Here is a 27378-nt window from a genome sequence, read left to right on the forward strand (position 1 = left end):
TCTCGGCAAATTTGGGGGCTGTGAACGTTCTCAGGCATCTTTCAACACAATTTTTTTTAGAATTTTTGATTTTTTTAGTATTTTTCTGAATTTATTGTTTAGAGGGTGTAGATGAGCTCGGGAGCCGAATTGAATATTCGTTTCTTTCAGCTTATTATGGAGAACATCTGATACGGCATGGTTTTGGCCCAAGGGTTATCTTTCCAATTTGAGTTCTTAATGCTGATTTAATTGTTTGGCGATTTTCTGATCTTGATATCATGTAATAAAATATAGTTGTCTAAAATGTTAGTATCTCTGGGAAGGTTGGAAATGTGTGAAGGGCTGCATGTCATTCTCATCATTTGCCTGTTAAATTAGCTGGTGCCTTGATGTTTGTAATCATATTCGGAATTGTCATCATTACAGCGGATTAATCTCTAATGAATATCAATTTGATGTACCTTTTCTTGCTAGTGCTATGTTTGATCCTCAGATGTTTTGGGGGCTATTCTTTTGAAAATCTTGCCACTGAGAACTCCATTGACGAAGACGGAAGCGGTATTGATGCTAATGTAGAGTATTGTTCTGTAATAAAGACGAAATTGGGCGCGCATCGCATTGTCGTGGGTGCTGAGATGGACTGCTGTGATTCAACCGACGATGGTAGGCGGTTCTATGTGGAGTTGAAAACAAGCAGAGAGGTCGTTCTTCTTTTCCATGAGCTTTCAGTGTTCTGATACCACATATATTCAATCTAGTCACCATTCTGAATTTTGTAACAGCTGGAGTATCATACGGTGGAAAAATTTGAGAAAGAGAAGTTACTTAGGTTTTGGGTAATTTCTTGTCCTCTTATTTTTTGTAGCTATTGCATGACACCATTTTTTTATCATAACTATCGTTTGCAACTTATTCTGTTCTCTTCCACAGCGTGAAATCCTATATTGAGACTGTGCTCCATATGATCTTAGAACAGTTCCTTTTATTAAGTTTCTTACATTTTTAATTGACCCCCTTAAGTTCTGAGGATGATTTGTTTCTTGTATGCGGGGACTGAGGATATATGCTAACAACTTTACATGGCCATCTTGTTATGATTCTCTCTGCGATCACAACTTCAGCTTCATAGTATTTTATCTTCAGAAGTCATATCTACTATATATAGCTTGAAACATTAACTTTTACTTTACTGAATATTACAAATTCAATCATTCCTTGCTGGCGTGTCGTATGTTGTCGTGGGATTCAGGTAGCATTCAATCATCACGACATTCTTTGTTAGTACTTCAAGCTTCCTGTCAGAGAATAATACATCAGAGCTTTAGTATATATCAAATTATCTATTATAACAGGCCTAATGATACATAACTTTTTTGAGTTTGTAGTTCCTTCAGTTTAATTTGTTTGACCACTTTTCAAGCATTTTGTTCAAACTTTTATGCTTACTGTCTAACACACTGCATGCTACATAACCTGTGGTTTTTGCTTAATAATGAGACATTCAACCAGAAAGACATTCAAATTCCAATCCTCTAATATTGGCTATATGGTTGATACAATTAGGAAGGGGAGTACGATTACCTTTTCTGTCTGACTCTGTTCAGTGTTGTTTGTGATGTGTAGATGGATTGGCTGCAATGTTCAAAATTGGTTTTAAATTGATCAAGTTACACTCCTCTTTTTTTGGCTTTGCAGGAATGATGCTGGTGTACTTATACGAACTGAGAGACTAAGAACTAAAGATATTACACAAAAAGTGAAAGCAAAGAACTACTAGCAGGTATACTAAATTAATTCCGTGTTGTTCATTCACAACAGTGGAGTCTATGATATGTAAGGAAGAACATGAGTGTGTGAGTATAATATTAGGACTTAGAAGCGCATAATAACCTATATAGAAAGTCGAATAACTGGTTTGTCTTGCCAAATCTTAAATAATAGTGGAAAGGAGTGTACACTTGCCATTACTCTGATGCTGCAGTCCCTTTTTCTGTTTTGACGCGTAGGATAACTGATAACTGCCCTCTTTTGTAGGAGAGTACCAAATTACTTGCTATGCAACATATGTGACTAGCTTAATTTTAATTAAATGTATGGTTCTAAATTACTTTCTTGCACTTCCCACTGTAATATTCAGGGTGGTGTCTGCTTGGCCTTTGCTGACGAGGTTTTATGCTGGCTGTATGGCACTGTCAAAGAAAGTGAGAATTCCTTCACCACTCTTACTAGATGCATCTTCACCTTCCTCTCTCAAAAATATGCACTTGTTGCCATTCATAATCCCGAGTAGTTCTCTTCATGTGCGTGATATCGTTTGCCCCATGTCTTGCAGATGAAGACTATGTTCTGCAATTTGCACACCCGTTCCATCGGTTGGAACTATTAAAAGCCCAGTCTCCATGCCCCGAGGCAATAACTCTGCATGTGGAACAGCTCACCGGTGCAACAAACTAGATCTGTTCCCTAGCAAAGCTTCGGCGCTGATGTTTCGCTAAACGGACAGCTTTGAGGGACCTTACGTAACAGCGTCGCGTCTTAGAATGGTTCGAGCTATAGTTCGAGGGGCTGATGCGGATGCATAAGAGACTGACGGTGTCATGCTATATGTTCGGTCGGTAACTGGAGGCAGTACGGTCACGGTTTGCTCTTTGAGTGTCCAAAGAGATTTTGAAGCCATCGAACACTGTATTTCTTCTGTAATACCAAGTTATAAATTAGGGAAGTGCAGAGTTACACTGCCATTGTAACGGTTCATCGCTCAAGGCACCAACGATGTGTAACTTTTGTACCAATGATGATATTGAATTTTAAAGACGGATGCTGCCATGCCATGGTAACATGCCAAGAACACCCCTTGGAGTTATGTAACTAGCGGTATATGCTAAGAGTTTCTCTTCGGACGGTGTGTTTTGACTCCTAGGCTCATCTGAGCCCGGAAGTGAACAGTAAATTCGCCAAAAATAGTAAAAAAATTCAATTCTTTTTGTGGTGAAAGATGCTCGAGTTCGTGATGTATGTGCAAAAATTCAGAGCATTTGAACATCTGACGAGCTCTCGGCAAATTTGGGGGCTGTGAACGTTCTCAGGCATCTTTCAACACAATTTTTTTTAGAATTTTTGATTTTTTTAGTATTTTTCCGAATTTATTGTTTAGAGGGTGTAGATGAGCTCAGGAGGCGAATTGAATATTCGTTTCTTTCAGCTTATTATGGAGAACATCTGATACGGCATGGTTTTGGCCCATGCTTTTTTTTGCCGATGAATCGTCCGGAGTACTGCATTTTCATTTTTAGACCGGAAGCAGGGTTTATAAGTTTTTGAAGGGAAACTCGTCAAAACCCATGAGACGTGGTTGTTCCGTGTTCTTGATCTATTTTCTCAACGAATTATTACTTGTTTGAAACTTCAAATATGTGTCTAGCACATTTGTATCTTGTATTGTTAGATACTTATGACTAGACACATAAGACGTCAAACATGTTTAATGACTGTTGACTGTTTACAACCACCTCCACATCAATTTCAAATGTTTTGATGAAGGGTCAATGTTGAAGATGGTCAATAAAAGAAGCAACTGAGGGAGTGGTAGAAAACAACATCATTCAGGCTCTGTTTGGTTCATAAGTCTTATGACTTTTTTTAGTCCCAACTTATAAGTTCTAAGTTCTTAAAAAGTCCCTACCTGTTTGGTTCCCGGGACTTATAAGTCTTTATAAGACCATATTACAACTACAGGTCCCTTCTTGAGAGTCTTATTTCATAAGTCCCAAATGCCCACTTTAAGTCTCTGTAAGTCCCTCCCGTTTGGTTTATAAAAACAAACACCCTCTCAGTCGTTCGAGATATAGATGCTCCAAGAAGAGAAAAATCAGAAAGTGACACATAGTTAAAAGACACCAGTGACATCTGACCGGAAGACAAAGAACAAATAAGAGAGGCCGGTGTAATAAGCAAAACCAATTAGATGCTCCAAATGACGTTGCGACTACGTGTCTGCTTGAGTTGACAAGCAAATCAATGGCGGACACAGTCTGCTCTGCCGTCGCCGGCGAGGCAGTGCAAAGATTATGTTTGCTTTTATCAGGAGAAGGCGAGACCGGCGAGATGAAGGTGGATCGAGTAGAAATGGCCGTGCTCAAGCTCCAGACCATCGTCGCCATGTCCGAAGACTGGCAGGTCACGCACGCACCGCTGCTCCGTTGGAAGGCCAAGTTGAAGCGTGTGATCAAGGAAGGCAAAGGCATCGTACGCTCCAACAAAAGAAACACCGGCACCTTGGAGGAGCCGGGGATGGCGCGAAGCAGCTCCTTTCCACGGCGCGTGGCGCGAGCAGCCAAGCGGTTCATGCCGTTCAGCCGGGGTACAGCTCCCGGCGACGATCTGACCGACTCCGCGGTGCGGAGGTTCGAGAGGATAGCCGACGGCTTCTTCGAGTTGGTCAGGTGCGGCGGCCGTCCCAAGACCCTGATGTTCCTCCCGTCGTTCGCGCGGTCGTTGGCGGCCGGGGAGGCGGCGGAATTGTCGCTCAGGATGGAGGGCGGCACCGCGGTGATGCTGCTCCAGCCATGGTGGCTTGAGCTCGAAGGAGGCGACGGGACGACGGCGGCGGCGGCGTGCCTGTGGATGTCCTACGAGCACGACGTGGCGTGGGAGAAGAACTTCAAGATGATGGCGGCGTTCCGCGTCTCCGAGTCCCTGGACGCCATGAGGGTCGCCACGAGCTGCGTCGAGCTCCTGCCGCCCCAGTTCGGCGCTGCCCGTGAGGCCATGAAGGATCTCCTCGCCGGGATGGCCGTCCACGGAAGGAACTCCCCTGCCCCGTCTGCCATGTACCCGTCCTTCGTTCGCGCCGTCCAACGCTGCCACCGCTACGGCTTCGAGCCGACGCGGCCCCGGGCCGCGCCACGGTCGCGGTTGCCCGCTGAGATCCTGATGGCGTGCGCCCACTTCTACATCCTCCCGCTCCAGAATTCGTCCGGTTTGCCTCTGGAGCTGGTTTGGCACAGCTCCCCGGTTTACCTGCCCAAGAAGCTCTCGGAGCAGCACGAGCACGTCGAGCCGGAGCAGATACGCGCCGGCCTGTTGCCGACGACGGCAGATGGGCTTTCCTACCACGACGAGGCAGGAGGATCATTCGAGCTCGGGAGGCAATGGTGGTGTCCGCACAGCTCGACGCGCCTGTCGGTGGTGCCGGTGCCTTCACCGCCCAAATCTGTTGTGCAGTGGTGCAAGGGAAGTTGGACATTTCGCGGGAAATAAAGCCCTCTGCCATCTAGACATCTACTAGTACCAGTGTCCTTTTTTAGGAGTATTACTATATCCAGTACCAGTGTCAGATGCATGAGGTCCAAAATATTTTCTAGCTATGCAGCTTTTGTGCCATATAATCCACATTTTATTGCTAATTGTTCCAACTTCGATCTTCAAATGCGCGGGCACATCACATGAAAGTGTTGCTAAATGGAGTAGATTTCAATATAAGAACTGCACCTTTGGAGAGTATTGCCTCTAATCTTGTACACACAAGAATTTATCTTTTCCAACTAAAAAAAAGTTTTCAGTTGTGCTGTTCGATTGCATGCACATCTTTGTTGGTGGCAAAGTTGTACTGCTTCCTCCTTGCGGATTTATTGGCCCCACCTTTTATTCTGGTTCAAAACTTTGACCATAAATTTAACTCATAAAACATAAACTATATGTTCATAAAAATTATACCGTGAAAAACATCTTTCAGATGCAAATCTAATACTCCTTTCATTCATAAATACAAGATGTTTTGAATATTTGAATATGAACTACATACGAATTAAAATTGATGACCAAACACACTAAAACATGTTTATGTCCAGCTGATTCACAAAAAAGTTAGAACGTCTTATTCGTTTAGAGGAAAGGTATACACCCGACTTTATAGATAAAACCACCAGGCAGAGTACGACACAACATCCATCAACAAGAACGAAACAAAACAAGGAAGTAGCACAGACCAACAACCATGACACACATGCCACATAAGTTTACGGACACAGGCCACCATAAGATCAACAAGACAGGTGCGCAGGCCAACAACCTACCCCTAGGAAGCAAAGCAAGTAGACCTAAGCCCGAGCATCAGGATCTTGATATGATAGTGAAGAAGCAGATGGCCAAACATTTGAAATCAACACCTCCATAGCGTCACGATCAGCAGCCTTGGTCAATAATCTCCACTGCTGCAAGAAGATATACATTTTAAGAGAAAATCAACAGGCTTGTTAGGGAAGACACGCTCAATCGTAAACTTGTTCCTAGTGGTCCAAAGCGCCCAACAAAGGGTGGCAAACCCCACCCATAACAGCCGTTTGGTCTGCCCCTGGAGCCCTGAAGCGAGCAACCGAAGCTTAGTAAAAGAATTGGGGGCCCACAACACGCCTAAGAGGACCAAATGCAACACCAAGCCAGCTTGGCTAGAACACAGCCAAAGAAAATGTGATTGGAATCCTCCAAATCAGAGGATAAGGCACAACGATCCGAACCAGGCCCATTCCTTTTGCGAATTTGGTCAGCCGAGGGGAGCCTGCCCCTAATAGCTTACCACATGAAGATCTTAATCTTGGGTGGCACCTTAGCCTCTCAAATGGACTTGAACTTGGGCGTAGGGGAGCCCGAAATGAGTCTAGAATATAAAGATTTGACCAAGAACCCCCCAGACGCGAATGAGGCCAAACGATAGTGTCCTCCTCCGAGAGCAAAGGGAACGTAGCAGCAAGGCGATGCCAGCCGCCCAACTATGCAGGAGAAAGGGATGTCCTGAAGCCCAACTCCTAGTTATTGTGGGAGAGCTCATAACTTGAGATCTCTGGGTTGGGACAAACGAAAATAGAACAAGAAACAAAATAGCTAAATGGGAGTCCCTACGCCACCAGTCCAACCAAAAACGAGTAGAACCACCACCCCCCACAACAAACTTAACATGATGCCAGAACACATCACACACTTTGACCAAATCTTTCCAAAACTGAGAGCCATTAGAGGCCGAGGCAAAGAGGAGGCTACCGTGCGGGAAGTATTGAGCTTTAAGGAGCGAAAACCACAATGTGCTAGGGTCCGAGGTCATAATCCTCCACCACCACTTAATAATAAGACACTTGTTCATCACAGACGTGTTCAAGATGCCCAACCCCCCAAGGTTTTTGGGCCCGCACATAATTTTCCATTTAATTAGCCGATATTTGCGCTTGTTATCCGCAACATTCCAATAGAAAGCACCTCTATGCTTGTAAAAACCATCACGGGTCCCTTCAGAAAGATGATAGAAGCCCATGGTGAACATGGGTAGAGACAAGAGGTAGGCATTAATAAGGAAAACCTGGCTCGCGTTAGTGTTATACCTACCACGCCACAACATCACCCAATTACCCACTTTAGTGACCAAAGGAGTGAACTCCTTGGCACACAAACGGGAAGGAGAAATAGGAAGACCCAGATACATGAAAGGAAAGGAACCTAGACTGCAGTTGAGGAGCAGAGACACTCTCACAACCTCCTCTTGAGAGACACCAGTCACAATCACCTCACTTTTAAAAAAATGATCTTAAGCCCCGACAAGGCCTCAAAGCAAAGGAGAAGAAACTTGAGGTGGGCAAGAGAATATTCATTAAGTTCTACCATGTCAATCGTATCATCGGCATATATTGAAGATGCGAGATGCCCTTCGGAAAGAGGTGGGTAGCAACAGGGGTGATGTGGACCGCGCCAGCCACCCGAGAAAGAATACATGAGAGCGCATTTACAACAAAATTGAAGAGCAGAGGAGATGTCAGATCGCCTTGCCGTAGTCCCCTACTGTCAGTGAAGAAGTTACTAGTCTTCCATTAACCGACACAACAGTGTGCCCACCAGACACTAACTGCATCACCCTATGCACATATGCGCCATCAAAACCTTTGGCAAGTAGGACTTAGCGAAGAAACTCCCAACCGACAGAATCATAAGCCTTCTCGAAATGAAGATTAAGAATAATAGCTTCAGTACCCCTAATTCTAAGCTCGCGCACAATCTCATGCAAGCACAGAACACCATCGAGAATGAACCTGCCGTTAACAAATGTCAATTGGGTAGGACTAAGAACTGTTGGGGAACGCAATATTTCAAAAAAATTCCTACGATCACGCAAGATCTATCTAGGAGATGCATAGAAACGAGAGGGGAGAGTGTGTCCACATACCCTCGTAGACCGAAAGCGGAAGCGTTTAGTAACGCGGTTGATGTAGTCGAACGTCTTCACGATCCAATCGATCCAAGCACCGAACATACGACACCTCCGTGTTCAGCACACGTTCAACACGATGACGTCCCTCGAGCTCTTGATCCAGTTGAGGACGAGGGAGAGTTCCGTCAGCACGACGGCGTGGTGACGGTGATGATGAAGTTACCGGCGCAGGGCTTCACCTAAGCACTACGACGATATGTCCGAGGTGTTGAACTATGGAGGGGGCCACCGCACACGGCTAAGAGATTATCTGTTGTGCTATTCGGGTGCCCCCTGGCCACGTATATAAAGGAGGGAGGGAGAGAGCAGGCCGGCCAGGAGGGCCATGCCAGGGGGGAGTCCTACTTGGACTCCTAGTCCAAGTAGGATTTGCCCCCCTTTTCCTTTCTTCCACCGGAGGGAAAGGAAGGAGGGGAGAAGGAGAAGGAAGGAGGGGGCCGCCCCCACCCCTTGTCCAATTCGGTTTGGGAAGGGGGGAGGCGCGCGCCACCTTGTGGCCCTTCTAACCTCTCTCAACTAAAGCCCACTAAGGCCCATTAACTTCCCCGGGGGGTTCCGATAACCTCCCGATACTCCGGAAAAATGCCCGAACTACTCGGAATCATTCTGATGTCGAAATGCAACCTTCCAATATATGAATCTTTACCTCTCGACCATTTCGAGACTCCTCATCATGTCCGTGATCTCATCTGGGACTCCGAACAAACTTTGGTCATCAAATCACATAACTCATAATACAAATCGTCATCGAACGTTAAGCGTGCAGACCCTGCGGGTTCGAGAACTATGTAGACATGACCGACACACATCTCCGATCAATAACCAATAGCTGTACCTGGATGCTCATATTGGCTCCTACATATTCTACGAAGATCTTTATCGGTCAAATCGCATAACAACATACGTCATTCCCTTTGTCATCGGTATGTTACTTGCCCAAGATTCGATCGTCGATGTCATCATACCTAGTTCAATCTCGTTACCGGCAAGTCTCTTTACTCATTCCGTAATGCATCATCCCGTAACTAACTCATTAGTCACATTGCTTGCAAGCTTATAGTGATGTGCATTGCCGAGAGGGCCCAGAGATATCTCTCCGATAGACGGAGTGAAAAATCCTAATCTCGATCTATGCCAACTCAACAAACACCATCGGAGACACCTCTAGGGCATCTTTATAATCACCCAGTTACATTGTGACGTTTGATAGCACATAAGGTGTTCCTACGGTATTCGGGAGTTGCATAATCTCATAGTCAGAGGAACATGTATAAGTTATGAAGAAAGCAATAGCAATAAATAAACGATCATTATGCTAAGCTAACGGATGGGTCTTGTCCATCACATCATTCTCTAATGATGTGATCCCGTTCATCAAATGCCAATACATGTCTATGGTCAGGAAACTTAACCATCTTTGATTAACGAGCTAGTCAAGTAGAGGCATACTAGGGACACTCTGTTTGTCTATGTATTCACACATGTACTAAGTTTCCGGTTAACACAATTCTAGAATGAATAATAAACATTTATCATGATATAAGGAAATATAAATAACAACTTTATTATTGCCTCTAGGGCATATTTCCTTCAGTCTCCCACTTGCACTAGAATCAATAATCTAGATTACATAGTAATGATTCTAACACCCATGGAGTCTTGGTGCTGATCATGTTTTGCTTGTGAGAGAGGCTTAGTCAACGGGTCTGCAACATTCAGATCCGTGTGTATCTTGCAAATCTCTATGTCTCCCTCCTTGACTTGATCGCGGATGGAATTGAAGCGTCTCTTGATGTGTTTGGTTCTCTTGTGAAATCTGGATTCATTTTCCAAGGCAATTGCTCCAGTATTGTCACAAAAGATTTTCATTGGACCCAATGCACTAGGTATTACACCTAGATCGGATATGAACTCCTTCATCCAGACTCCTTCATTTGCTGCTTCCGAAGCAGCTATGTACTCTGCTTCACATGTAGATCCCGCCACGACGCTCTGCTTGGAACTGCACCAACCGATAGCTCCACCATTCAATATAAATATGTATCCGGTTTGTGACTTAGAGTCATCCAGATCAGTGTCAAAGCTTGCATTGACGTAACCATTTATGACGAGCTCTTTGTCACCTCCATAAATGAGAAACATATCCTTAGTCCTTTTCAGGTATTTCAGGATGTTCTTGACCGTTGTCCAGTGATCCACTCCTGGATTGCTTTGGTACCTCCCTGCTAAACTTATAGCAATGCACACATCAGGTCCGGTACACATCATTGCATACATGATAGAACCTATGGCTGAGGCATAGGGGATGACTTTCATTTTCTCTCTATCTTCTGCAATGGTCGGGCATTGAGTCTGACTCAATTTCACACCTTGTAACACAGGCAAGAACCCTTTATTTGACTGATCCATTTTGATCTTCTTCAAAACTTTATCAAGGTATGTGCTTTGTGAAAGTCCAATTAAGCGTCTTGATCTATCTCTATAGATCTTGATGCCTAATATATATGCAGCTTCACCGAGGTCTTTCATTGAAAAATTCTTATTCAAGTATCCTTTTATGCTATACAGAAATTCTGTATTATTTCCAATTAACAATATGTCATCCACATATAATATCAGAAATGCTACAGAGCTCCCCCTCACTTTCTTGTAAATACATGCTTCTCCAAAAGTCTGTATAAAACCATATGCTTTGATCACACTATCAAAGCGTATATTACAACTCTTCTTTAAGATATCCATTAAGGAATGCAGTTTTGACATCCATTTGCCAAATTTCATAATCATAAAATGCGGCAATTGCTAACATGATTCGGACAGACTTAAGCATCGCAATGGGTGAGAAGGTCTCATCGTAGTCAAGTCCTTGAACTTGTCAAAAACCTTTCGCAACAAGTCGAGTTTTGTAGACAGTAACATTACCGTCAGCGTCAGTCTTCTTCTTGAAGATCCATTTATTCTCTATTGCTTGCCAATCATCGGGCAAGTCAACCAAAGTCCACACTTTGTTCTCATACATGGATCCCATCTTAGATTTCATGGCCTCAAGCCATTTTGCAAAATCTGGGCTCATCATCGCTTCCTCATAGTTCGTAGGTTCGTCATGGTCAAGTAACATGACTTCCAGAATAGGATTACCGTACCACTATGGTGCGGATCTTACTCTGGTTGACCTATGGGGTTCGATAGTAACTTGATCAGAAGTTTCCTGATCATCATCATTAGCTTCCTTACTAATTTGTGTAGGAATCACAAGAACTGATTGCTGTGATGGAATACTTTCCAATAAGGGAGTAGGTACAATTATCTCATCAAGTTCTACTTTCCTCCCACTCACTTCTTTCGAGAGAAACTCCTTCTCTAGAAAGTATCCATTCTTAGCAACGAATATCTTGCCTTCGGATCTGTGATAGAAGGTGTACCCAACAGTCTCTTTTGGGTATCCTATGAAGACACATTTCTCCGATTTGGGTTCGAGCTTATCAGGTTGAAGCTTTTTCACATAAGCATCACAGCCCCAAACTTTAAGAAATGACAACTTGGGTTTCTTGCCAAACCATAGTTCATATAGTGTCATCTCAACGGATTTAGATGGTGCCCTATTTAACATGAATGCAACCGTCTCTAAAGCATAACCCCAAAACGATAGCGGTAAATCAGTAAGAGACATCATAGATCGCACCATATCTAATAAAGTACGGTTACGACATTCGGACACACCATTACGCTGTGGTGTTCCAGGTGGCGTGAGTTGCGAAACTATTCCACATTGTTTCAAATGAAGACCAAACTCATAACTAAAATATTCACCGCCGCGATCTGATCGTAGAAACTTCATTTTCTTGTTATGATGATTTTCCACTTCACTCTGAAATTCTTTGAACCTTTCAAATGTTTCAGACTTATGTTTCATTAAGTAGATATCCCCATATCTGCTCAAATCATTTGTGAAGGTCAGAAAATAACGATACCGGTCGCGATCCTCAACACTCACCGGACCGCATACATCAATATGTATTATTTCCAATAAGTCAGTTGCTCGCTCCATTGTTCCGGAGAACGGAGTTTTAGTCATCTTGCCCATGAGGCATGGTTCGCAAGTATCAAGTGATTCATAATCAAGTGATTCCAAAAGTCCACCAGCATGGAGTTTCTTCATGCGATTTACAGCAATATGACCTAAACGGCGGTGCCACAAATAAGTTGCACTATCATTATTAACCTTGCATCTTTTGGCTTCAATATTATGAATATGTGTATCACTACAATCGAGATTCAACAAAAATAGACCACTCATCAAGGGTGCATAACCATAAAAGATATTACTCATATAAATAGAACAACCATTAATCTCCGATTTAAATGAATAATCGTCTTGCATCAAACAAGATCCAGATATAATGTTCATGCTCAACGCTGGCACCAAATAACAATTATTTAGGTCTAAAACTAATCTCGACGGTAGATGTAGAGGTAGCGTGGCCACGGCGATCACATCGACTTTGGAACCATTTCCCACGCGCATCATCACCTTGTCCTTAGCCAACCTTCGTTTAATCCATAGCCCCTGTTTCGAGTTGCAAATATGAGCAACAGAACCAGTATCAAATACCCAGGCACTACTACGAGCATTTGTAAGGTACACATCAATAACATGTATATCAAATATACCTTTCACTTTGCCATCCTTCTTATCTGCCAAATACTTGGGGCAGTTCCGCTTCCAGTGACCAGTCCCTTTGAAGTAGAAGCACTCAGTCTCAGACTTAGGTCCAGTCTTGGGCTTCTTCCCTTGAGCAACAACTTGCTTGCTGTTCTTCTTGAAGTTCCCCTTCTTCCCTTTGCCCTTTTTCTTGAAACTAGTGGTCTTGTTAACCATCAACACTTGATGCTCCTTCTTGATTTCTACGTCTGCAGCTTTTAGCATCGCGAAGAGATCGGGAATTGTCTTTTCCATCCCTTGCATATTATAGTTCATGATGAAGCCTTTATAGCTTGGTGGCAGTGATTTAAGAACTCTGTCAATGACACTATCATCAGGAAGATTAACTCCCAACTGAGTCAAGTGGTTGTGGTACCCAGACATTCTGAGTATGTGTTCACTGACAGAACTATTCTCCTCCATTTTGCAGCTATCGAACTTGTTGGAGACTTCATATCTCTCAACTCGGGCATTTTCTTGAAATATTAACTTCAACTCCTGGAACATCTCATATGCTCCATGACGTTCAAAACATCTTTGAAGTCCCGATTCTAAGACGTAAAGCATGGCACACTGAACTATCCAGTAGTCATCAGCTTTGCTTTGCCAGACGTTCATAACATTCGGAGTTGCTCCTGAAGCGGGTCTTTGCACCTAGCGGTGCTTCCAGGACGTAATTCTTCTGTGCAGCAATGAGGGTAATCCTCAAGTTACGGACCCAATCCGTGTAGTTGCTACCATGATCTTTCAACTTAGCTTTCTCTAGGAACGCATTAAAATTCAAGGGAACGATAGCACGGGCCATTGATCTACAACAACATAGACATGCAAATACTATCAGGTACTAAGTTCATGATAAATTAAAGTTCAATTAATCATATTACTTAAGAACTCCCACTTAGATAGACATCCCTCTAGTCATCTAAATGATCACGTGATCCATATCAACTAAACCATGTCCAATCATCACATGAGATGGAGTAGTTTTCAATGGTGAACATCACTATGTTGATCATATCTACTATATGATTCACGTTCGACTTTTCAGTCTCAGTGTTCCGAGGCCTGCTATCGCTTGAGCACTGCGTTGGTTTTCCCTTGAAGAGGAAAGGGTGATGTAGCAAAGTAGCGTAAGTATTTCCCTCAGTTTTTGAGAACCAAGGTATCAATCCAGTAGGAGGCTATGCGCGAGTCCCTCGCACCTACACAAAACAAATAAATCCTCGCAACCAACGCGATAAAGGGTTGTCAATCCCTACACGGTCACTTACGAGAGTGAGATCTGATAGATATGATAAGATAATATTTTTGGTATTTTTATGATAAATGTGCAAAGTAAAATAAAAGAAAAGTAAAAAAGCAAAGGAAATAACTAAGTGTTGGAAGATTAATATGATGAAGATAGACCCGGGGGCTATAGGTTTCACTAGTGGCTTCTCTCGAGAGCATAGGTATTCACGACGGGTAAACAAATTACTGCTGAGCAATTGACAGAATTGAGCATAGTTATGAGAATATCTAGGTATGATCATGTATATAGGCATCACGTCCGAGACAAGTAGACCGACTCCTGCCTGCATCTACTACTATTACTCCACAAACCGACCGCTATCCATCATGCATCTAGAGTATTAAGTTCAAGAGAACAGAGTAACGCCTTAAGCAAGATGACATGATGTAGAGGGATAAATTCATGCAATATGATAAAAAACCATCTTGTTATCCTCGATGGCAACAATACAATACGTGCCTTGCTGCCCCTACTGTCACTGGGAAAGGACACCGCAAGATTGAACCCAAAGCTAAGCACTTCTCCCATTGCAAGAAAGATCAATCTAGTAGGACAAACCAAACTGATAATTCGAAGAGACTTGCAAAGATAACCAATCATGCATAAAAGAATTTAGAGAATATTCAAATATTGTTCATAGATAAACTTGATCATAAACCCACAATTCATCAGTCTCAACAAACACACCGCAAAAGAAGATTACATCGAATAGATCTCCACGAGAGAGGGGGAGAACATTCTATTGAGATCCAAAAAGAGAGAAGAAGCCATCTAGCTAATAACTATGGACCCGAAGGTTTGAGGTAAACTACTCACACTTCATCGGAGAGGCTATGGTGTTGATGTAGAAGCCCTCCGTGGTCTATGCCCCCTCCGGCGGAGCTCCGGAACAGGCCCCAAGATGGGATCTCGTGGATACAGAAAGTTACGGTAGTGGAATTAGGGTTTTGGCTCTGTATCTGATCGTTTGGGGGTACGTAGGTATATATAGGAGAAAGGAGTACGTCGGTGGAGCAACAGGGGGCCCACGAGAGTGCATGGCGTGCCTGGGGGGTAGGCGCCCCCCCTTCCTCGTGGCTTCCCTGTTGGTTGCTTGACGTAGGGTCCTAGTCTCCTGGATCTTGTTCATTCCAAAAATCACGTTCCTGAAGGTTTCATTCCGTTTGGACTCCGTTTGATATTCCTTTTCTTCGAAACCCTAAAATAGGCAAAAAAACAGCAATTCTGGGCTGGGCCTCCGATTAGTAGGTTAGTCCCAAAAATAATATAAAAGTGTATAATAAAGCCCAATAATGTCCAAAACAAAATATAATATAGCATGGAACAATAAAAAATTATAGATACGTTGGAGACGTATCAAGCATCCCCAAGCTTAATTCATGCTCGTCCTCGAGTAGGTAAATGATAAAAACAGAATTTTTGATGTGAAATGCTACTTGGCATATTTTCAATGTAATTCTTCTTAATTGTGGTATGAATATTCAGATCCGAAAGACTCAAGACAAAAGTTCAACATTGACATAGAAATAATAATACTTCAAGCATAATAACTAAGCAATTATGTCTCTTCAAAATAACATGGCCAAAGAAAGTTATCTCTACAAAATCATATAGTCTGGCTATGCTCTATCTTCACCACACAAAGTATTTAAATCATGCACAACCCCGATGACAAGCCAAGCAATTGTTTCATACTTTTGGTGTTCTCAAACCTTTTCAATCTTCACGCAATACATGAGCATGAGCCATGGACATAGCACTTTAGGTGGAAAAGAATGGTGGTTGTGGAGAAGACAAAAGGGAGAAGATAGTCTCGCATCAACTAGGCGTATCAACCGGCTATGGAGATGCCCATCAATAGATATCAATGTGAATGAGTAGGGATTGCCATGCAACGGATGCACTAGAGCTATAAGTATATGAAAGCTCAAAAAGAAACTAAGTGGGTGTGCATCCAACTCGCTTGCTCACGAAGACCTAGGGCGATTTGAGGAAGCCCATCATTGGAATATACAAGCCAAGTTATATAATCAAAAAATTCCCACTAGTATATGAAACTGATATCAGAGGAGACTCTCTATCATGAAGATCATGGTGCTACTTTGAAGCACAAGTGTGGTAAAAGGATAGTAGCATTGTCCCTTCTCTCTTTTTCTCTCAGTTTTTTATTTGGGCCTTTTCTCTTTTTTTATGGCCTCTTTTTATTTATTTATTTATTTTTCGTCCGGAGTCTCATCCCGACTTGTGGGGGAATCATAGTCTCCATCATCCTTTCCTCACTTGGGACAATGCTCTAATAATGATGATCATCACACTTTTATTTACTTACAACTCAATAATTAGAACAAAATATGACTCTATGTGAATTCCTCCGGCGGTGTACCGGGATATGCAATGAATCAAGAGTGACATGTATGAAAGAATTATGAACGGTGGCTTTGCCACAAATATAATGTCAACTACATGATCATGCAAAGCAATATGACAATATGGAGCGTGTCATAGTAAACAGAACGGTGGAAAGTTGCATGGCAATATATCTCGGAATGTCTATGGAAATGCCATGATAGGTAGGTATGGTGGCTGTTTTGATGAAGGTATATGGTGGGTGTATGATACCGGCGAAAGGTGCGCGATATTAGAGAGGCTAGCAATGGTGGAAGGGTGAGAGTGCGTATGATCCATGGACTCAACATTAGTCATAAAGAACTCATATACTTATTGCAAAAATCTACAAGTTATCAAAGCAAAGTATTACGCGCATGCTCCTAGGGGGATAGATTGGTAGGAAAAGACGATCGGTCGCCCCGACCGCCACTCATAAGGAAGACAATCAATAAATAAATCATGCTCCGACTTCATCACATAACGGTTCACCATACGTGCATGCTACGGGAATCACAAACTTTAATACAAGTATTTCTGAAATTCACAACTACTTAACTAGCATGACTCTAATATCACCATCTCCATATCTCAAAACAATTATCAAGTATCAAACTTCTCATAGTATTCAACACACTCATAAGAGAATTTTATTATTAATCTTGAATGCCTAACATAATTAAAACAAATTACCATGCTATTTTTGTAGGACTCTCAAAATAATCTAAGTGAAGCATGAGAGAACAATAGTTTCTATAAAACAAATCCACTGACGCCCTCTAAAAGATATAAGTGAAGTACTAGAGCAAAACTATATAACTCAAAAGATATAAGTGAAGCACATAGAGTATTCTAATAATTTCCGAATCATGTGTGTCTCTCTCAAAAGGTGTATGAAGCAAGGATGATTGTGGAAAACTAACAAATAAAGACTCAAATCATACAAGACGCTCCAAGAAAAACACATATCATGTGGTGAATAAAAATATAGCTCCAAGTAAAGTTACCGATAGAAGTAGACGAAAGAGGGGATGCCTTCCGGGGCATCCCCAAGCTTTGGATTTTTGGTGTCCTGAGATTATCTTGGGGGTGACATGGGCATCCCCAAGCTTAGGATCTTGCCACTCCTTGTTCCATAATCCATCAAATCCTTACCCAAAACTTGAAAACTTCACAACACAAAACTTAAAGTAGAAAATCTCGTGAGCTCCGTTAGCGAAAGAAAACAAAACACCACTTCAAGGTACTATAATGAACTCATTCTTTATTTATATTGGTGTTAAACCTACTGTATTCCAACTTATATATGGTTTATAAACTATTTTACTAGCCATAGATTCATCAAAATAAGCAAACAACACACGAAAACAAGAATCTGTCAATAACAGAACAGTCTATAGTAATCTGTAGCTAGCACAAGATCTGGAGCCCCAAAAATTCTAAAATAAATTTCTGGACATGAGGAATTTATCTAGTAATCATCTAAAAAAATAATTAACTAAATATCACTTTCCAAATAAAAATGGCAGCAGTTCTCGTCAGCGCTAAAGTTTCTGTTTTTTACAGCAAGATTAAAAAGACTTTCCCCAAGTCTTCCCAACGGTTCTACTTGGCAGAAACACTAATTAAACACAAAAAACACAACCAAAACAGAGGCTAGATAAATTATTTATTACTAAACAGGAGCAAAAAGCAAGGAATAAAAATAAAATTGGGTTGCCTCCAAACAAGCGCTATCATTTAACGCCCCTAGCTAGGCATAAAAAGCAAGGATAGATCTAGGTATTGCCATCTTTGGTAGGTAATTCTTCAATGAGATATCTACCATCCTTAGGAATTTCCTTATTTTTATTGATTATCAAACTTTTAGGCACAAGATCGAAAAAATCATTAGTAGCAAATGGTTCCTTAATTATAGCAAAAAGATTAGGATGAATACTTATAGATTTGAGATCCACAGTTTCTTTGTTAGAGGATTCGCTTTTATTTTTAGGAACATACATAAGCTTGGCAATTTTAGTTGGGGGACTTGGAGTATTCTTTATGGAAGAAAAAGCAGTTCCCAAGTTGGTAATGATACCCTCAAGTTTATCGATTCTAGTGGAATCATGATTTATTCTTTCATTAACTATAGGTTCCTTCTCTTTAATATTTTTCAAAGTTACTCCTACTTTAGATCCATATTGGGTAATTTGGTTGTGGATCTTTTTATCGAAATTTTCAATTAACTCAACGGTAGCAACTTTATTTTCAATAGTTTCAAGTTTTTGCATCACATGCTCCATGTTGGGGAACGTTGCAGAAAACAAAAATATTTTCCTACGGTTTCACCAAGATCCATCTAGGAGTTCATCTAGCAACGAGTGATCGGATTGCATCTACATCCTTTGTATATCACGCGCGGAAGCGTTCAAAGAACGGGGATGAGGAAGGCGTACTCGACATGATCCAAATCACCGGAGATCCTAGTGCCGAACGGACGGCACCTCCGTGTTCAACACACGTACGGTCAGCGTAACGTCTCCTCCTTCTTGATCCAGCAAGGGGGAAGGAGAGGTTGAGGAAGATGGCTCCAACAGCAGCACGACGGCGTGGTGGTGGTGGAGCTGCAGTACTCCGGCAGGGCTTCGCCAAGCACTATGGAGGAGGAGAATGTGTTGGAGAGGGAGAGGGAGGCACCAAAGGCAAAAGGTGAGAAGTCCTCCATCTCCCCACTATATATAGGAGGGCCAAGGGGGGGGGGGGCGCCGGCCCTAGGAGATCCAATCTCCTAGGGGGGTGCAGCCAAGGGGAGGAATCCCTCCTCCCCAAGGCACCTAGGAGGTGCCTTCCCCTTTTGGGACTCTTCCCTTCCTTGAACCCTAGGCGCATGGGCCTCTTGGGGCTGGTTCCCTTGGCCCATATAGGCCAAGGCGCACCCCCTACAGCCCATGTGGCCCCCCGGGGCAGGTGGCCCCACCCGGTGGACCCCCGGGACCCTTCCGGTGGTCCCGGTGCAATACCGGTGACCCCGAAACTTGTCCCGATGCCCGAAATAGCACTTCCCATATATAATTCTTTACCTCCGGACCATTCCGGAACTCCTCGTGACGTCCGGGATCTCATCCGGGACTCCGAACAACATTCGGGTTACTGCATATACATATCCCTACAACCCTAGCGTCACCGAACCTTAAGTGTGTAGACCCTACGGGTTCGGGAGACATGTAGACATGACCGAGACGACTCTCCAGTCAATAACCAACATCGGGATCTGGATACCCATGTTGGCTCCCACATTCTCCTCGATGGTCTCATCGGATGAACCACGATGTCGAGGATTCAAGCAACCCCGTATACAATTCCCTTTGTCAATCGGTATGTTACTTGCCCGAGATTCGATCGTCGGTATCCCAATACCTCGTTCAATATCGTTACCGGCAAGTTACTTTACTCGTACCGTAATGCATGATCCCGTGACCAGACACTTGGTCACTTTGAGCTCATTATGATGATGCATTACCGAGTGGGCCCAGTGATACCTCTCCGTCATACAGAGTGACAAATCCCAGTCTTGATCCGTGTCAACCCAACAGACACTTTCGGAGATACCTGTAGTATACCTTTATAGTCACCCATTTACGTTGTGACGTTTGGCACACCCAAAGCACTCCTATGGTATCCGGGAGTTACACGATCTCATGGTCTAAGGAAAAGATACTTGACATTGGAAAACTCTAGCAAACGAACTATATGATCTTATGCTATGTTTAGGATTGGGTCTTGTCCATCACATCATTCTCCTAATGATGTGAACTCGTTATCAATGACATCCAATGTCCATAGTCAGGAAACCATGACTATCTGTTGATCAACGAGCTAGTCAACTAGAGGCTTACTAGGGACATGTTGGTGTCTATTATTCACACATGTATTACGATTTCCGGATAACACAATTATAGCATGAATAAAGACAATTATCATGAACAAGGAAATATAATAATAATGCTTTTATTATTGCCTCTAGGGCATATTTCCAACAGTCTCCCACTTGCACTAGAGTCAATAATCTAGTTACATTGTGATGAATCGAACACCCATGGAATTCCGGTGTTGATCATGTTTTGCTCTAGGGAGAGGTTTAGTCAACGGATCTGCTACATTCAGGTCCGTATGTACTTTACAAATATCTATGTCTCCATCTTGAACATTTTCACGAATGGAGTTGAAGCGACGCTTGATGTGCCTTGTCTTCTTGTGAAACCTGGGCTCCTTGGCAAGTGCAATAGCTCCAGTGTTGTCACAGAAGAGCTTGATCGGCCCCGACGCATTGGGTATGACACCTAGGTCGGTGATGAACTCCTTCACCCAAATTGCTTCATGCGCTGCCTCCGAGGCTGCCATGTACTCCGCTTCACATGTAGATCCCGCCACGACGCTCTGCTTGCAACTGCACCAGCTTACTGCCCCACCATTCAAAATATACACGTATCCGGTTTGTGACTTTGAGTCATCCAGATCTGTGTCGAAGCTAGCGTCGACGTAACCCTTTACGACGAGCTCTTCGTCACCTCCATAAACGAGAAACATTTCCTTAGTCCTTTTCAGGTACTTCAGGATATTGTTGACCGCTGTCCAGTGTTCCTTGCCGGGATTACTTTGGTACCTTCCTACCAAACTTACGGCAAGGTTTACATCAGGTCTGGTACATAGCATGGCATACCTAATAGATCCTATGGCTGAGTTATAGGGGATGACACTCATCTCTTCTATATCTTCTGCCGTGGTCGGACATTGAGCTGAGCTCAATTTCACACCTTGTAACACAGGCAAGAACCCCTTCTTAGACTGATCCATATTGAATTTCTTCAATATCTTATCAAGGTATGTGCTTTGTGAAAGACCTATGAGGCGTCTTGATCTATCTCTGTAGATCTTGATGCCTAATATATAAGCAGCTTCTCCAAGGTCCTTCATTGAAAAACTCTTATTCAAGTAGGCCTTAATGCTGTCCAAGAGTTCTATATCATTTCCCATCAAAAGTATGTCATCTACATATAATATGAGAAATGCTACAGAGCTCCCACTCACTTTCTTGTAAACGCAGGCTTCTCCATAAGTCTGTGTAAACCCAAACGCTTTGATCATCTCATCAAAGCGAATGTTCCAACTCCGAGATGCTTGCACCAGCCCATAAATCGAGCGTTGGAGCTTGCACACCTTGTTAGCATTCCTAGGATCGACAAAACCTTCCGGCTGCATCATATACTATTCTTCCTTAAGGAAACCATTAAGGAATGCCGTTTTGACGTCCATTTGCGATATCTCATAATCGTAGAATGCGGCAATTGCTAACATGATTCGGACGGACTTTAGCTTCGCTACCGGTGAGAAAGTCTCATCGTAGTCAACCCCTTGAACTTGTCGATAACCCTTTAGCGACAAGCCGAGCTTTATAGATGGTCACATTACCATCCGCGTCTGTCTTCTTCTTAAAGATCCATTTATTTTCTATGGCTCGCCGCTCAACAGGCAAGTCAGTCAAAGTCCATACTTCATTTTCATACATGGATCCTATCTCGGATTTCATGGCTTCTAGCCATTTGTCGGAATCTGGGCCCACCATCGCTTCTTCATAGTTCGAAGGTTCACTGTTTTCTAACAACATGATTTCCAAGACAGGGTTGCCGTACCACTCTGGTGCGGAACGTGTCCTTGTGGACCTTCGAATTTCAGTAGGAGCTTGATCAGAAGTATCTTGATCATCATCATTAACTTCCTCTCTAGTCGGTGGAGGCACCTTAGGAACATTTTCTTGAGTTGTGCCATTTTCCGGTTCAAGAGGTAATACTTCATCAAGTTCTACTTTCCTCCCACTTACTTCTTTCGAGAGAAACTCCTTCTCTAGAAAGGATCCATTCATGGCAACAAAGATCTTGCCTTCGGATCTGAGGTAGAAGGTATACCCAATAGTTTCTTTAGGGTATCCTATGAAGACGCATTTTTCCGATTTGGGTTCGAGCTTTTCAGGTTGAAGTTTCTTGACATAAGCATCGCATCCCCAAACTTTTAGAAACGACAGCTTAGGTTTCTTGCCAAACCATAATTCATACGGTGTCGTCTCAACGGATTTCGACGGAGCCCTATTTAAAGTGAATGCGGCAGTCTCTAAAGCATAGCCCCAAAAAGATAGCGGCAAATCGGCAAGAGACATCATAGATCGCACCATATCTAATAGAGTGCGATTACGACGTTCGAACACACCATTACACTGATGTGTTCCAGGCGGCGTGAGCTGTGAAACTATTCCACATTTTCTTAAGTGTGTGCCAAATTCGTGACTCAAGTATTCTCCTCCATGATCTGATCGTAGAAACTTGATCTTCCTGTCACGTTGATTCTCAACCTCACTCTAAAATTCCTTGAACTTTTCAAAGGTTTCAGACTTGTGTTTCATTAAGTAGACATACCTATATCTACTCAAGTCATCAGTGAGGGTGAGAACATAACGATAGCCACCGCGAGCCTCAACACTCATTGGTCCGCACACATCAGTATGTATGATTTCCAATAAGTTGGTTGCTCGCTCCATTGTTCCTGAGAACAGAGTCTTGGTCATTTTACCCATGAGGCATGGTTCGCACGTGTCAAATGATTCGTAATCAAGAGACTCTAAAAGTCCATCAGCATGGAGCTTCTTCATGCGTTTGACACCTATGTGACCAAGGCGGCAGTGCCACAAGTATGTGGGACTATCATTATCAATATTACATCTTTTGGTATTCACACTATGAATATGTGTAGCATTACGCTCGAGATTCATTAAGAATAAACCATTCACCATCGGAGCATGACCATAAAACATATCTCTCATATAAACAGAACAACCATTATTCTCGGATTTAAATGAGTAGCCATCTCGTATTAAACGAGATCCTGATACAATGTTCATGCTCAAACTTGGCACTAAATAACAATTATTAAGGTTCAAAACTAATCCCGTAGGTAAATGTAGAGGTAGCGTGCCGACGGCGATCACATCGACCTTGGAACCATTCCCGACGCGCATCATCACCTCGTCCTTCACCAGTCTCCGCTTATTCCGCAGCTCCTTTCGTTTTGCCGTCCTTCTTGTCCGCTAAGTATTTGGGGCAGTTCCGCTTCCAGTGACCACTTTCCTTGCAATAAAAGCACTCAGTCTCGGGCTTGGGTCCATTCTTTGGCTTCTTCCCGGCAGCTTGCTTGCCGGGCGCGGCAACTCCCTTGCCGTCCTTCTTGAAGGTTTTCTTACCCTTGCCCTTCTTGAACTTAGTGGTTTTATTCACCATCAACACTTGATGTTCCTTTTTGACTTCTACCTTTGCTGATTTCAGCATTGCAAATACTTAAGGAATTGTTTTTTCCATCCCCTGCATATTGAAGTTCATCACAAAGCTCTTGTAGCTCGGTGGAAGCGACTGAAGGATTCTGTCAATGACCGCGTCATCCGGGAGATTAACTCCCAACTGAGTCAAGCGGTTATGCAACCCAGACATAGTGAGTATGTGCTCACTGACAGAACTATTTTCCTCCATCTTACAGCTGAAGAACTTGTCGGAGACTTGATATCTCTCGACCCAGGCATGAGCTTGGAAAACCATTTTCAGCTCCTCGAACATCTCATATGCTCCGTGTCTCTCAAAACGCTTTTGGAGCCCCGGCTCTGAGCTGTAAAGCATGCCGCACTGAACCAGGGAGTAGTCATCGGTACGTGCCTGCCAAGCGTTCATAACGTCTTGTTCTGCAGGGAGAATAGCTGCTTCACCTAGCGGTGCTTGTAGGACATAATCTTTCTTGGCAGCTATGAGGATGATCCTCAGGTTCCGGACCCAGTCCGTGTAGTTTCCGCCATCGTCTTTCAGCTTGGTTTTCTCTAGGGCGTTGAAGTTGAGGACTACGTTGGCCATTTGATCTACAAGACATATTGTAAATATTTTAGACTAAGTTCATGATAATTAAGTTCATCTAATCAAATTATAATGAACTCCCACTTAGATAGACATCCCTCCAGTCATCTAAGTATAACATGATCCGAGTTAACTAGGCCGTGTCCGATCATCACGTGAGACGGACTAGTCAACGTCGGTGAACATCTTCATGTTGATCGTATCTTCTATATGACTCATGCTCGACCTTTCGGTCTTCTGTGTTCCGAGACCATGTCTGTACATGCTAGGCTCGTCAAGTCAACCTAAGTGTTTTGCATGTGTAAATCTGTCTTACACCCGTTGTATGTGAACGTTAGAATCTATCACACCTGATCATCACGTGGTGCTTCGAAACAACGAACTGTCGCAACGGTGCACAGTTAGGGGGAACACTTTCTTGAAATTATTATGAGGGATCATCTTATTTACTACCGTCGTTCTAAGTAAACAAGATGCATAAATATGATAAACATCACATGCAATCAAATAATAAAAGTGACATGATATGGCCAATATCACATAGCTCCTTTGATCTCCATCTTGGGGCTCCATGATCATCTTGTCACCGGCATGACACCATGATCTCCATCATCATGATCTCCATCATCATGATCTCCATCATTGTGTCTCCATGAAGTTGCTCGCCAACTATTACTTCTACTACTATGGCTAACACATTTAGCAATAAAGTAAAGTAATTTACATGGCGTTTCTCAATGACACGCAGGTCATACAAAAAATAAAGACAACTCCTATGGCTCCTGCCGGTTGTCATACTCATCGACATGCAAGTCATGATTCCTATTACAATAGCATGAACATCTCATACATCACATATATATCATTCATCATTCATCACAACTTTGGCCATATCATATCACAAAGCACTTGGTGCAAAAACAAGTTAGACGTCCTCTAATTGTTGTTGCATGTTTTACGTGGCTGAAGTAGGGTTCTAGCAAAAACGTTTTATTACCTACATGAAAGCCACAACGTGATTTGTCAACTTCTATTTACCCTTCATAACGACCCTTTTCATCGAATCCGCTCCAACTAAAGTGGGAGAGACAGACACCCGCCAGCCACCTTATGCAACTAGTGCATGTTAGTCGGTGGAACCGGTCTCACGTAAGCGTACGTGTAAGGTTGGTCCGGGCCGCTTCATCCCACAATACCGTTGAAGCAAGATAAGACTAGTAGCGGCAAGAAAGTTGACAACATCAACGCCCACAACAAATTGTGTTCTACTCGTGCAAGAGAACTACGCATAGACCTAGCTCATGATGCCACTGTTGGGGAATGTTGCAGAAAACAAAAATATTTTCCTACGGTTTCACCAAGATCCATCTAGGAGTTCATCTAGCAACGAGTGATCGGATTGCATCTACATACCTTTGTAGATCACGTGCGGAAGCGTTCAAAGAATGGGGATGAGGAAGGCGTACTCGACGTGATCCAAATCACCGGAGATCCTAGTGCCGAACGGACGGCACCTCCGTGTTCAACACATGTACGGTCAGTGTAACGTCTCCTCCTTCTTGATCCAGCAAGGGGTAAGGAGAGGTTGAGGAAGATGGCTCCAATAGCAGCACGACGGCGTGGTGGTGGTGGAGCTGCAGCACTCCGGCAGGGCTTCGCCAAGCACTATGGAGGAGGAGAATGTGTTGGAGAGGGAGAGGGAGGCACCAAAGGCAAAAGGTGAGAAGTCCTCCATCTCCCCACTATATATAGGAGGGCCAAGGGGGGGGGGGGGGCGCCGGCCCTAGGAGATCCAATCTCCTAGGGGGGTGCGGCCAAGGGGAGGAATCCCTCCTCCCCAAGGCACCTAGGAGGTGCCTTCCCCTTTTGGGACTCTTCCCTTCCTTGAACCCTAGGCGCATGGGCCTCTTGGGGCTGGTGCCCTTGGCCCATATAGGCCAAGGCGCACCCCCTACAGCCCATGTGGCCCCCCGGGGCAGGTGGCCCCACCCGGTGGACCCCCGGGACCCTTCCGGTGGTCCCGGTACAATACCGGTGACCCCGAAACTTGTCCCGATGCCCGAAATAGCACTTCCCATATATAATTCTTTACCTCCGGACCATTCCGGAACTCCTCGTGACGTCCGGGATCTCATCCGGGACTCCAAACAACATTCGGGTTACTGCATATACATATCCCTACAACCCTAGCATCACCGAACCTTAAGTGTGTAGACCCTATGGGTTCGGGAGACATGTAGACATGACCGAGGCGACTCTCCAGTCAATAACCAACAGCGGGATCGGGATACCCATGTTGGCTCCCACATGCTCCTCGATGATCTCATCGGATGAACCACGATGTCGAGGATTCAAGCAACCCCGTATACAATTCCCTTTGTCAATCGGTATGTTACTTGCCCGAGATTCGATCGTCGGTATCCCAATACCTCATTCAATCTCGTTACCGGCAAGTTACTTTACTCGTACCGTAATGCATGATCCCGTGACCAGACACTTGGTCACTTTGAGCTCATTATGATGATGCATTACCAAGTGGGCCCAGTGATACCTCTTCGTCATACGGAGTGACAAATCCCAGTCTTGATCCGTGTCAACCCAACAGACACTTTCGGAGATACCCGTAGTATACCTTTATAGTCACCCAGTTACGTTGTGACGTTTGGCACACCCAAAGCACTCCTACGGTATCCGGGAGTTACACGATCTCATGGTCTAAGGAAAAGATACTTGACATTGGAAAACTCTAGCAAACGAAGTATACGATCTTATGCTATGTTTAGGATTGGGTCTTGTCCATCACATCATTCTCCTAATGATGTGATCTCGTTATCAATGACAT

At 43.5% G+C, this 27378-nt stretch overlaps 2 protein-coding genes across 2 annotated transcripts; both read left to right on the forward strand.

Moving 5' to 3' along the window:
* Nucleotides 1–454: 454 nt before the first annotated feature.
* On the forward strand, nucleotides 455–2832 carry LOC125516646 (NAD-capped RNA hydrolase DXO1-like). Its single transcript, XM_087524303.1, has 6 exons — nucleotides 455–683; nucleotides 765–818; nucleotides 1185–1231; nucleotides 1678–1762; nucleotides 2120–2183; nucleotides 2315–2832. The coding sequence occupies exons 1-4, from the start codon at nucleotides 618–620 to the stop codon at nucleotides 1757–1759; spliced, it is 249 nt and encodes an 82-aa protein (XP_087380429.1). The 5' UTR covers nucleotides 455–617; the 3' UTR covers nucleotides 1760–1762; nucleotides 2120–2183; nucleotides 2315–2832.
* A 947-nt stretch (nucleotides 2833–3779) lies between these two features.
* Nucleotides 3780–5484, forward strand: LOC147991603 (uncharacterized). Its single transcript, XM_087538847.1, has one exon. The coding sequence runs from the start codon at nucleotides 4000–4002 to the stop codon at nucleotides 5239–5241; it is 1242 nt and encodes a 413-aa protein (XP_087394973.1). The 5' UTR covers nucleotides 3780–3999; the 3' UTR covers nucleotides 5242–5484.
* The last annotated feature ends 21894 nt before the right edge of the window (nucleotides 5485–27378 follow it).

This window comes from Triticum urartu, chromosome 1A (genome assembly GCF_056163025.1).
Source record: "Triticum urartu cultivar PI428250 chromosome 1A, HENAU_Tu73, whole genome shotgun sequence".
NCBI classification, from domain to species: Eukaryota; Viridiplantae; Streptophyta; class Magnoliopsida; order Poales; family Poaceae; genus Triticum; species Triticum urartu.

Coding starts and splice junctions, on each gene's coding strand:
- LOC125516646 (XM_087524303.1), top strand. CDS start 618: ATGGACTGCTGTGATTCAACCGACGATGGTAGGCGGTTCTATGTGGAG. Junction 819..1,184: donor AGAAGTTACTTAGGTTTTGG/GTAATTTCTTGT, acceptor TGAATATTACAA/ATTCAATCATTCCTTGCTGG. Junction 1,232..1,677: donor TATGTTGTCGTGGGATTCAG/GTAGCATTCAAT, acceptor TTGGCTTTGCAG/GAATGATGCTGGTGTACTTA.
- LOC147991603 (XM_087538847.1), top strand. CDS start 4,000: ATGGCGGACACAGTCTGCTCTGCCGTCGCCGGCGAGGCAGTGCAAAGA.